The 13,102-nt window shown below is 48.6% G+C and overlaps 1 protein-coding gene across 2 annotated transcripts in view; it reads left to right on the top strand.

Moving 5' to 3' along the window:
- Positions 1-13,102, top strand: part of SAMD4A (sterile alpha motif domain containing 4A) — a 219,004-nt gene that overhangs the window by 189,314 nt on the left and 16,588 nt on the right. For both annotated transcript variants that reach the window (XM_033107809.1, XM_033107810.1), the window contains 4 exons: positions 1,010-1,095; positions 6,139-6,257; positions 10,577-10,778; positions 12,097-12,223. In XM_033107809.1, the coding sequence (XP_032963700.1) occupies positions 1,010-1,095; positions 6,139-6,257; positions 10,577-10,778; positions 12,097-12,223 (534 nt within the window). The remainder of the gene's footprint in view (positions 1-1,009; positions 1,096-6,138; positions 6,258-10,576; positions 10,779-12,096; positions 12,224-13,102) is intronic.

Genomic DNA, 13,102 nt, shown 5'->3' with positions numbered 1-13,102 from the left:
TCTATCAATGCAATAGCACCACCTCATTCTTTTTTAAAGATTGCATACTATCCTATCATATGCATAAACCATAATTTATTTAGCAGGGTCCCAATTAATGGACATTGAGATGGTTCCAAAGGTTTTGTTATTACAGACAATGCTGTAGTGAAAATCTGTGTGGCTTCAATGGGATTCTGTGACATACTGGTTATGCAGGATTAGGGAAGAGAAACACACCATGATGCCCTGGGTTCAACACGGATCTACTGAGTGCAAGGCATTTTTTACTTCTAATTGACATATTTTGTGCAGCCATCTCCATTGTGGCCTTCTAAACATTCCCATGAAGATCAGAGCATCAGGACCTTTAGGATGAGAGCAGAATGGCCATGACAAACCCAGCGGTGTGTGAACACCACCCGCAGACTAACTCTGCTCTACTCTATTGCACTTACCTGAATGCGTAGGCGAACCTGGATATGTATAAATTCCCGTATCACTTTGAAAAAATAACCCTCCAGTGCCTGAGTAGTAGGCTTCCTGCTCACGGTCACACCCCACATGCCTCACGTCCTAAAAGATGTGCCAGCTTGATTCTTCCAAATGAGGTGCACCGTTCATTCATAAAATCACGGAGACTGCTCTCTGAGAAGGTCGATGGTCTTTGATGCCTTTGAACTCCCTCTCAAAAGGAGCCTCTTTCAAAGAGCTTGGGACACTGCTGTGTTCTTCCTCTTCCAGAGTGTCAGCCTCGCCTGAGTTGCAGAAGGCTTAATATAGAATGGTATGCCTGGAATTCAGCAAAGGGGCTTCTCGAGGGGAGGGCGCTCCTGGTGACCGAGCCTGTGACTTCAGTGGAATGAGGAGCCTCCTGGCCGTTTTTGTAAACCTTACGTAAAGCTACAGGCACACACACCTCTCAAAATATTGGTCCTGAAAGGAAATCAGAGGCAGACCGCGAGGGTAGAATGGGTGTGCATTTTCTAATTCATCTTCCTTTTTTTTTTTTTTTTTTTTTAATTCACAGTGTGCACACAGCTCTTGGTCTCCAGACCTGATGAGGAAAATATAAGTTCCTATTTACAGCTCATAGACAAGTGTCTAATTCATGAGGTGAGTAGTGACAAGTTTCACAAAGCTTAGTTCTCATTGCTTAGAAATGATTCTCAGAGTTTCTGTGATATGATCATTTGGGTCTCCAACAACTTGGTTTTGAGGGGTAGACGTCATTGATAATAGCTCGGGCAGAACTCAGCTGTGGTGGCTTCGAACCTAAACACAGCTTGTGTGTTAATTTGGTGCCCACAGATTCTTCTAGACTGACCTCTGGTGTGAGAGTAAATGCCTGAGAGAAATTTCTAACTGTGGAAGAATCTCTGAGTGACCAAGCCGGGGGTGGTTAACACACAGTCCTGCCCTTAACGTTTTCAGATCTTTAAAAAACTCTGTTTGGAGATAGTTTGCCTTTTGGCTCAAGGAAAATTGAGGGAGAGATGGAGAAAGAGTGCGCAGAAGAAATAATAGGTGTTTGGGTGTAAGCTGTGTGTGCTTCGGCGATCCTTCTGCTGTGTTTTGATTTGTGACTTTTATAGGAATTGTATTTAGCCTCAGGCTGGGCCTGTGCCTACTAGACTCTCAGACTAAGTACAGTCTTCACAACCAAGCGAAGCAGGTCCTGGGCACGGCTGCCCAAAGGGACATGTGGGAACAGGCAGTTGTGCCTCAAATCCAGGACACAACTGGCTTCTTGTAGATGGTGCCCCTCCGGAGTTACAGAGACAAGGTCTAGGCCGTAGAAAACTTCGGACTGCATAACCGTAGAGCGTGGAGGTCTTTTTGTGGCATTTTGACATGGGAATAAGATGGTAAGGGCATCCAAGTCTCCTCACCTTTGCCACGGTGGCAGCCAGACCCTGGGAGCCCAGTGGGCCCCAGTGATGGGAGATACTCAGTGCAGAGGTCTGGCCCCGCCCCCATCCTCCCAGCTGCCACACAGGCCCACCTGCTTTTGTGGTCACTTCGCTGGGCCCCCACCTCCGTGCTCCGACCCCTCCCATGCTCAGGTTCAGGCGTACAGTCTCCCTCTCTGGGTTTCCACCCCAGCCACTCCTCTCCCATGCCCTAAACCCTCATTTCTGCGATTTCCTCTCCCAGAAGCATGAATTCTTGTGTGTGCCATCCCCAACCCCCAGTTCACCCTTTTCTGTTTCCAGTTCTGACCCTGTACTTGTTTTGACCAGCAAATAGCAACAGAAAAAAAGAGAAGGCAAGAACACAATGATGAATTTTAGAACTCATTCATTCCATAGATATCTGTGAAGCACCTAGGTCCTGGCCCTGGCTAGACAGCTTATGGTGAGATGAAAGGAAAACAGGTCATCACATACTTGCTGATAAAGCCTTTGATGAGGCCCTCCCACGTGCCCGGGAGCCCAGATGAGGAGCAGCGGACACTTACCCAGACCCTACAAGCATTTCCTCAGAGGCACTGCCTCCAAGCTCGAACTGACAGGCAAGCAGAATCTCAGTGGCAAAGGCTCAGTTAGTCAGGAGGCAGAAGAGTAGGCTGAGAGAACAACATTTTGAGGGTGCTGTGTCTTGTTGGGGAGGACGACATTTGGGGTGGATTTCGAGAAGGACCAATAAAAAAAAAAAGGATGCTTTTTTTCTGGAAAAGCAATCAGGAACCTTGCTTCCTCTCCCATGCCCGCTCTCAGCATTGAGCTTTCAAGATACTGGAGGACAAGTTCCCTTCCACCTCGCATCAAGTCTCCTGAGCCCATGAGACAAAATAACAAGCCCTCTGCTGCCTCTGCTGGGTTGTGCACAGCTTCTGAATTGGTCTACACTTGCCCCAAAACCGGGGCCTGATGCTTCTCCCTTTCCTGCCTCATGCGAGCCCTCCCGGGGCGTCCTGGCCCTCCTTTCTGTTTCTTTCTCCTTTTTCTCCCCAACTGCACAAGCGATTCAGTCAAAGACGGTACCGTGTGGATTCATCTGCCAGCAAGAGGCCCCGATTGCCATAGAGGAGCCTCTCGGTATGGGAGTCCTGGGCAGAAGGAGCTCGTGCCGTGTCCGCTTGCCTGAGTGCATGTCAGGATGGAGGGGCCTGCACTCTGCTTTAGAAGGGAAAAGGTTGTCCAGGACTTTTTATTATTTCAGATCGAGAAACAGGAAACACATCGGCATGATGTTCCACACCCTCAGGTTCTTCTGTGTGTGCAGAACACACCCTCCCTGTGAGCCCCACGGAGGCACACACACAGCCTCCATCCTGGCTGAAGGTCAGCCTGGGCTCAAGGACAGGACTCCCTTTCACAGCTCGAATGTGCTGTTCTTTAAGCAACTGGAAGAATGCTGACACTTCCACGGCACCTGCCTTCCTCCCCAGGGATGAAGGGACCAATTCCCTAGAGTAGTAAAACGAAGGACAGAAAAGTTCTGACTTTTGTATCTGAGACCAGTCACTTCGTGTCGTGGATTATAATCCCAGGCTGCTTGCCTCCTCAGCGTCTTGAGAAAGTTGTGGGAAGATGATTTCTTGTCCCCTTTATGAGGCTTTTAATCCAGCCACCAAAGCTATAGGACACATCTTCCTCCAGACAGACTTATTAGTCTGGGCCTGACAGGGACAGAAGACTCGGAAGTGGCCGACTGGCTGTGTCTGGGCGATGTGTGGTGTGGAATCTTCCTTCCTCTCCAGCCCCTGAGGAAGCTGCTGCCAGCCCAACCCAGAGCTGCCAGTGGAGGGGACTGAGGGAGGTATCAGCCATTCTAGCCGATAGCAGAGGCGCACACGGGAACCAGCTCTCAGAAATCACTGTGAGCCACAGCCATGATGGAGCTTCTCTCCGTGCCTCCCGGCTGCAGCTTCCAGGACTGAGAAGAAGAGGCCACCACACTCCCTCAGCGTTGCTAAGGGGCTTGTTCGTGTCTGCCACCTGGAACTAAATAAGCCTGTTGCCCCGGTGTTGAGTGAATGAGCTGACCTCTCTGTGGGGATATCACATTTCCATCTTTTTGGATGCTCTTTGCCACCATGGAGATGTCATGTGTGAACTGGTTTCCTTGGAAGCACTTTGAATGCACATCCATAAAATGAGCTAGTTACTCCTTTGTCACTTGAAACTCCAGCCAGTTGTCCTTCGGACTGGCTCCAGTCCAGCTCAATATTGTAGTTTTGAGACCTTGAAGTCATATATTGGGGCTAAAGATGATTGTTGAATACTCAGCATGACGCACATTCTTATACCACCACCAAAGGGCTGGTCTGTGCAACTGACAAAATCTAGTTAGAGTACCTGTGAGCGGCACGTATTGAGTCATTGCTAAGAGCCAGGCATGTTCTAAGTATTCTAAATGCTTTTTATGTGTTACCTCGTTTAATCCTTACAGCTTCCCTTTGAGGGAAGAGTTAGTCTCCTTAGTGTTTAGAGAGCACTGAGTCTCGAGTAGAGGAACTCAGATAAGGGTGTGCAGGGATTCAGGCCCTGCCCATCTGCATCCAGAGCCTTCCTCTCCCCACTGGGCTCTCTCCTTCTCAAGTCCTCTGGACCAGCAGGCCTGCATCTTGTGTCCTCACTTAGCATTTAGCTGAACAAACCGGTCAAAAGCAAAATCTACCCATCCCTTAATTAGTCCTGCAGACATGCTCGCCTTTTACAATTTTCAGAGGTCTTCGTGTGTAGTTACCTGCTCACTGAGCATCACCAACAGATGAGAGGGACCCCGGAGGAGAACCACGTCCTCACCTTTTAGCCATGAGGCCATCCCACGCTCACCTTCAAGGGAGATCTGCACCTCTTTCTGTAATGGGGTGCTGGGTCCCTTGGTTGGTAACCCTCCTTGCTAAATATCCTTCATGGTGTCTGGCTAAGTTCACCCAGAAGGAAGGGCTTTGCGAGTTAGTAACTTTTCTACAAATGGACTAACATCTTTTTGCTTTTGGTCACATAGCTCCCCTGTGTTTAGGTTCTTAGACTGTCATCAGGAGAAAATTAAGCTGTCCTGTTTTCTCTATTTAAGGAATCTGTTTCTTTTATGGGAAATAGTGATGTAGTCTGTTACTCTTAAGTAATAGTTTATTGCTACTTAAAGGATTTCATGCCTTGTTGACAAAACTGCTTGGGCGTGTTATCTCCATGCTAATCAGTCAAATCTGGTGGATTTCCCACAGCGTGTAGACCACAGGTCTAGATACTTGACAGGAGATTCCTATATTACATGTGTGATCCTCACCATCTAGAACCCGCCCCATCCAAGTTCTAGCCAGGGCACTTGCTACAAACACAAACCCCCTGGATTCCCCTTTAGATCTATTAAGTCCGGCTTTGGCTGTGCGGGAGGGGGCCCAGGAATCTGCATTTTAATAGTCTCCTTGTGGGGAATCTAATAGATCATAAATTGGAGAGTCTGTGCCTTGGAGACTCATAGCCCCTGAAAGTCCTAACCTGGGCCGTGGTGTACACAAAAGGATGCGTAATACAGACGGCAGTGTGTTACAGGGCAGTAAGCAAAACATCTCCAAACACCAATTTTACTAGAAAAGACTTGAGAAGTCATCAGAAATACCCATTTTTCTTAACTTCAGACAAAGTTTAGGTTAGGATGGGTGCACTGGAGTTTTACAGGGCACAGGGCCCCTGAACTGGAGATTTTTCAGCTACGCCCTGAGACTTAGAGTCTATATGCCATTTTCTGAAGCCTGGCAGACCACTCCAGGGTGTCCACACACCATCAAGCAGATTGATTTTTGGAGTGGTTTAGCATTTCCATTGATGATGAAAATGCAGGGAGCCTGCAAAAGCCAGAGTATTCAACAAACAATTTTGCAATTTATTCTTGCTTAGTATACAGAGTCCAGAGTGGAGTCAGGAAGAAAGGGAAGATGGGTATGGATCCACCAGAAATGCAGCCAAAACCGAGGGTTATCCAAAGCTTAATGCATGAACCTTACCAGGCACCTCCAATGCCAAATAACTTGAATTTTCAGAACAGACAGCTCGCAACTAAAATTGACTCCTGTTTGGACCAGGTTGGAAACAGGTGAAAAAAAGGCAACTGAAAAGACGCCAGTGTTTCTTCCTATTAATTGTATGTTTCTCCCTCTAATACCAGGCTGCGTCACCTATTAAAAAGTCCTGTTTGTTTTTGCAGGCATTTACAGAGACGCAGAAAAAAAGATTGTTGTCATGGAAACAGCAGGTGCAGAAGCTTTTTCGGTCTTTCCCTCGGAAAACCCTTCTAGACATATCAGGATATCGACAGCAAAGAAAGTATGTTGGGATTTCATTTTTTGTAATGCACGGTGGTTCCCAGGTGCCTCATTGCCTGCCTGGGGTCCTGGGGCAGCAGAAGACAAGGCATCATTCCTTGTTCACCAGGATAACCTGTGGCAATGTTCAAATCACATTCCTTAAACAGGTGGGGTTGGGAAAAGGCTGTAATGAGAAAGAATTCCCCACGGAAGAGCTAAATGCAATCTTTTGTAACTCAGTTTACATTGTCAAAAGGACAGCATTAGTCCAGACGGGCATCAAGGGGAGAGTGGGTATGATTTAATGAACGCCTGCAGAATGCTTGGTGGTTTATCCCCAAAAGGGGGCTTTGAAAGGACAAAAATGAATTGTTCTGTCAGCACCTTAAGTGGTAGTATAATTTTTTTCTCCCTTCTAGCTGCAGACAAGCTAATTATAGTTGGTGGCAGGGTGAAGAGCCCAGTGCTGGTCTATTTTGGTCTGAGCTGCAATCTAAGAGTGGAGCAGTACCATTCTTGATTTTTCATAGTACTTCAGCTTCTCGGATGCAGTTAAAAATAAGCCTCAATGTACTTTAGAACCCATTACCTTAATCTGGCTTTAAATTGAGGAACCTACTTGCATGTTAGAGGTAAATTATAGTAACGATCTGGGAAAAGAGTTAAGAGGAGGGGTAGAGTTAAGCCTTGAACAATGACAGGGAATTTGGGGGAAATCGACATGGTACTTCACATTTTGAAACATGAGCAGATAAGAATTTTTTCCCTTGCACCTAAAAAGTTCTGAATTCATTTCTCAGTGCAGCTATAGAAGCTCTGTCTGTGTTGTTAAGATTTGGGGCATTTATTTGCATAAGTGTGCCTGAAAAATCACTGTCTTTATTTTATCTAAGTGAGATAAGGTCAGTTAGAATTTGTGAAAAGTCTTTTATTAAAGATTAATGTAAAAATTAAAGTGTTCCCGTCTTCCAGCATATACAACACGGTTATTTATTAAACAAACATTGAGCACTTACTATGCTCCCAATGACGGTATCCCAGCACTTTAAAAATACGAATACATTTAATCCTTACAGCAACCATAGGAGTAGAGGAGCGACTCTTCACCCCAATTTACAGTGAAGTTGGTAGGCAGTGGCCTCCAGGATTTGGAGCAGTCAGGCTGGCTCCAGCGTCAGGGCTCTTAACTGCTGCAGATGTATAGGCAGCTCTCTTGGTCTTTGGCTCATGTACTGAAAAGACGGGCAGGTTAAGCAGCTCTCTTTATCAGCAGCTCCCTGGCCCCAAGCCCTCTGCGGTTGGCCTCCCTGGTCGGTTAGCTGTACCACCTTTGCACCTGAGGATTCCTAGGGCCCCAGGTGAAAGGCCAGGCCTGCTCCTCAGCCCCCTGCCCTGGGGCTGTACCCCCGCTTCCCAGGCTCTCTCCTTTCTTGTAAGGGCAACAGCACTTCTCCCAAGTAAGAGGAGGAAGTTCCAGACCCCTCTTCTAACACCAGCTCCTTGGGAAACCAGTTCCAAGAGGAAGAAGGAATTTAGAGGTTGAAGATGAAGATGGAGTTTTTCAGCTTTTGCTGCTACTTGCAAACGTGCTGTCCCGTGCCCTGCCCTGCCCTTGGTTTGCATCGGAGTTCCCGTTAACCTTGACCTCTCTCATGTGTGATTAACTAAAGCTTGTATTGGGCTAACCCAGCATTTGCCAGATTGGAGTCCCGATGGAGCTCTTTTATTGATTAGATAAGGATGAATTCAATCATCGCTTGTAGACGTTCAACTGGAGTTTGCTACCTAAAGCTCTAGAAAATAATTTGTTCTGCTAAGTATTACCTCTGGGATCTTTTTATGCTATTAATTTGCTTTGAAGACCTGTTTCTCCCATAACACAAAGTTAACTGCAGCCCAGCCCCTACTTGAATCATCACAAATCCCAACTTAATTGGTTCTTATTCAGTCTTTTCACACATTTCAAGGTAATGAAATCAGTTGGTTCGATTTCGGAAGGCGGTGAGAGAGAGACAGAGATGGGCAGAGCAAGAGAATGAAAAATGACAACTTGCTTTTGTCACTTTGTTCTCTCCCCAGAAAGAATGATTATTTCATTCAGCCTAGTGATCTTAAGTAACCTAAGTGTTCCCGCTGGTGGCCAGCAGTGGCAACACTCAACAAGATGGGCTTTGTAATAAGGAACTAAGGATGCCGCAGTAGGGTCTCATTGTCGTTAGAAAGACGGCCTATCCAAATTCCCCTCCCCCACCCCCACCCACCCTACCATCCGGATGTTCTGGGCTCTGCCGCCACATACCCCCCAGGTCATGGGTCCTAACTTTAGGCCTAGAGCCCTCATTTCTCTAGTGACTAAATGTCCCATGACAGAACCCTCTGCCCACACTATATTGCTTAAGAATATAGCCTTGCCTTCCTGGAAGCACAAATCATTTTAGCATCACTCATTGACTACTGTATTTTGCATATGAAATAGCTTTTTAAAAATCCAACCGAAAAGGAAAATGAGCAAGAAAAAAAAAAGCCATCTGCACTAAATAAGGAAAAGTCTTAGCCGAATACTGAATCATCTGCCAGGTGGCCAAAATTCTGACTCCAACAGCCAAAGGCCTAGTGTTTGTAGTTTAAGAAAAAGCAGCTACTACTTCATCCTCGTCTCTCTACCTGCCACTCACTCAGCTTGTCCTTCCTCCGAAGAAGACCTCTTTGATCATGTGAAATTACTCCTACCCCTCCGGGCTCCAATTTCTTCTTTCAAATCAAACATTTTAAACCTTAGTAAACGAAGAAAGAGGAGAAGAAAAGGGAGAAAGGATGAAATAAAAAGAGAAACCTAGAACCCATGAGTGTCCCCCTTCTCACCCCATGTAGGTGAGCGTCTGACTGAATCAAGAACCCTTCCCTGGGCCACAAAGCCTGGAAGTGGAAAGACACACGTCCCGAAATCAGTTGCAGTCAACTCATAGTGAAATTCTCTTCCCTGCCCTCTCTCTGCCTAGGAAATTTAGGTATTCTGGGGAGAAGAGAAACATTTTCAGAGCTCAACTGTGCTGATGGCTTAGATGCCCCACCCCCGATGCACACACCACTCTCTCAGGAAATGACTGTTTTGCAGGGGCCCCCACCCCCACCCCCACCCCATCGTCCTCGACTAGTTAAACTACGTCAGCCCTGTCACCCGGAGTATCCTCACAGGTTTGGTAAAACCCTCCCCTGTGTGGCTGGGAAAGCAAGTCTGTTCCATCTGGTGGCCATTGGAGGTAAAGCACTTCGACTTAAACATCAGTGAATGACTAAAGCTGACTCTTCTTGGAAAGAATGTGCTGGTTCCTGAAACCCTGCTGGCTGCTGTGTGCCCTCCCAGAACCTGAGGCATGTTAGAAAGGACAAGTTCCTCGGCGATGAGGTCATAGGACTCCTGGGAGCACAGCGTCCGAGAGCAATGCCAGGGTCTGCCGCAACCTTCCTGCATGGACCCAGGGGAAACGCGGAATCTCTGGGCCTTTCTGCAGGGAGGGCTGTGCAGTGGGGGAGCAGTCGGCGTCCGAGGTCCAGAGCACTTGCATTCCTAGGTCCATCTCCATTCCCACAGCCCTCACTCTATACCCCGGAGGTAGAGGCCCAGACATGGGGTCAGCTCTTCCATTTGGAGAGGCAGCGTGGTGGCAGAGGCCCATTCATTCTTTCATTCATTCGACCTGCATTTACTGTGCCAGGTGATTCAGTCGTGGAGCATGCGCGACCATGAGGATAGACACTGTCCTTTTCCTCATGGAGCTTACATCCTGTGAGGCTCAGGCAACTTTCCCCAAGTCTGCCACACAGACAGACATCAGAAACAGACTGTGGTGATGGAAGGAGCACTGAGCTGGCTCTGCTGCCCTCTTGCTGTGTGGCCTCTTGACAGGCGTGTGAGTGCTCTGGGCCCTGTGACGCAGCTTGGAAGAAGGCCCAAGGGCTGCTGGTTAAACTTCTGGGCTGCCAGCTCTGCCCCCTGCTGGCCATGTGACCTTCGCGAACCGATTAAGCTTGTTTTACTTCTCCAGCTCTAGAGGTGGATAGAGGGCTACTTCACAGGGTTGTGGTGAAGAGTGGAGAATCAATGTAAAAGGGCCAGGATGCTACACAGGACATACACTGCGCGTGCTCTTTGCTCTCAGATGTTAGCTGTCGTTTTAATCATAGCCCTTCCCTGGCCCACACACCCTAGGCGCCCGTAGGCCTCACAACGGTCAAACTGGGAGCAGATCCCTAGTAGGCGTTCCCCTGGCAGCCTGGGGGTTGGGAAGGGCTGAGGGTGACATATGGGCTCTCATTCTCCTCTGTTCACTCTCACAGTCGCGGCTTTGGGCAGTCCAACTCCCTCCCGACGGCCAGCTCTGTGGGCGGAGGCATGGGCAGGCGGAACCCACGCCAGTACCAGATCCCCTCCAGGAATGTCCCCTCCGCCCGCCTTGGCCTCTTGGGCACCAGTGGGTTCGTCAGCTCCACCCAGCGCAACACTGCTGCCAACCCCACCATCATGAAACAAGGAAGACAGGTTTGTTCTGCCTCAGGAAGGAGGGTGGGCAGCCACGCTCAGGGCCTGAGGCTTCGGGGTGTGTGCCCCCAGATGACTCCAAGGTGAAGGGAGAGGCCCACGGAGGCTGCACAGAGGCAGTGTCCCTATGCTCAGCAGTAACGAGCGTTGTCTGCATTGTTCCTCAAGGCTGTGGCTGCACCTGGCCTCATGGGGTTTTGCTTAGGATGCCACTGGGACCACTTGAACCTTGGGGACCCTGCACAGAGGGGCCTTTGGGAAGAAATGCAAAATCTGTTTATTATGTGCTTCCATCCTTGACCTGCCCCCCGCTAACCTCACCACCTCCCAGATCTGGGTTCCGAGGAGATGCCAGAGCACCTAAGAAGCTTTCTTGGCCTTTTTATTTGTGGCAAATAGCTCCTTTGTCGTGGTGCCAGCTGTGGTGACGAATCCACAGGAAAGAGCCTGAGAGAGGCTATCAGAGGGAGCATTGAAACATTCTGTCAGTCAGGGCCAGGCTGCCCAGCGGTTCTCGCTGTGTGATTTAGAGCTGACCACAGCTCCTTACCCATCTAGCCCTGTTCCCCCACCCCACCCCAATGCTTTCCATCTGTGTGCCCCTAGCTTTGTGGGGCTTCTGGGCTAGGGCTGGGATGGGAGGGACACATGTGGGTCTCAAGTTCTGGATTGTCATGAGAAATTTATGGATGACAGCTTGGTTTAAAAACAAGAAAATAGCTCCCGCAAGACAGACGGGATCACTCCCGCAGGGGAAGCAGCACAGAATATTCGAAAGCCCCACTTTCTGACCATTGTGGGCAGCCCCCAGATAGGTTCAAGAGGAAGTCACCACTAGGACACCCACGTAATAAGAAACACACAAGCTCAGTTGTGCCAGCCCCTCACCAGCTGAGTTCTTTTCCCTCCCCCTTGCTTTGTAGTAAATTATAAGATTCTCAGAGAGAAAATCAAATGAGATCCCTGAAACAGTTGGTGCTCTTCGTCACAAACGTTTATAGAACTCCCCCCGTTTCCAAGCAAAGTGACAGGGAAAGCAAAGGCAACAAAAAGGATAAAAAGAGTTTGGAGATAGTGAGGGAAATAGGTGTCCAGATTAAACTGAGGGCTAGACAGGGGCCTGGGACTAAATGAAAGGGAATCTAAATTCCCTCTCTAAGTCAGCAGATGGATAGTGTTGGCCTACAAGCCCTTTTCTAGAAATTAGCAAAGAATTCTCCCCAGGGACTGGGTCCCAGCTGGGTGTCCTGTTCCCCACCCCCACCCCCACCTCCAGGGCGTCTGGACTAACATGTTTCCCCTTTGTGTTTCTCACTAGAACCTCTGGTTTGCCAACCCAGGGGGCAGCAACAGTATGCCAAGCCGCACCCACAGCTCAGTCCAAAGGACCCGCTCGCTGCCCGTGCACACTTCTCCACAGAATATGCTCATGTTCCAGCAGCCAGGTAGGCCCCGCACTTGGTCTGTCACTCTCCTCTCCCCTTGACACAGAGGGGAGGCCAGGATGCCAAAATAGATGCCCTGGTGAACCCAGCCGGAAAGTGCTTAGCCTCGACTGTCACCACGCATTCTTGTGAGGTTATAGAAGCATTTCCTTTTTTAAACTGTGCCTTGCCAGCATGAATAGCGGCTGCTTGGCTGGAAGCCAGCACAAGGAGCCCCAGAGCTGTTGCAATCTGACAGAGATATTTTTGATACTAGTCATATTTCTAAATTGATAAAACCAGAGATACCACTAGGGGCTTTGGCGGGGGGGAGGGGGGAAGTGGGAGGGATTCCATGTGTCATGGGAACGGGAGTATATTAATATAAAGAGTGAGACAGAGGAAGAGAAAACTTGACAGCGTTGACGCTAAGACCCACCCCTGGTTTGGCAGTGCCTTGCAAACATGACTGTTGGACCAGCCATCTTTCCTTTACTTGGTTAAAGAGTAGCTTGGTACACTTCAAGTCAATTTCACCTTTATCATGCCCCCTAAAACAGAGTAGCCAGAATTATGTGTAGCTAACAAATACTTGCACCCTTTCTCTATGCAGACAGTGACCTCTTAGACTCCACAAGTAACGCAAAGCCACACAAGCAATTAATTACTGCACCTACCTAGATGACCCTCTAGGTGGGCAAACCAGACGTGCGTGTACCTGTCGGAAAATGCCCATCCTAGGCGGTAGATGTACTCTGTGCAATAAGTCTTATAGGACTTTAAGGAGAGGAAGTGTCACTGTGGCCCGTGGTAGGCAAGGAAGCTTCTTGGAATTGGAGCTGAGCTTCAAGGGACAGAGGATGAAGAAGTGGAAAGAGTAGGGTGGGGTTGCAGGCAGAA

This window comes from Rhinolophus ferrumequinum, chromosome 6 (assembly GCF_004115265.2).
Source record: "Rhinolophus ferrumequinum isolate MPI-CBG mRhiFer1 chromosome 6, mRhiFer1_v1.p, whole genome shotgun sequence".
NCBI lineage: Eukaryota > Metazoa > Chordata > Mammalia > Chiroptera > Rhinolophidae > Rhinolophus > Rhinolophus ferrumequinum.
This window is presented reverse-complemented; position numbering and strand designations above follow the sequence as displayed.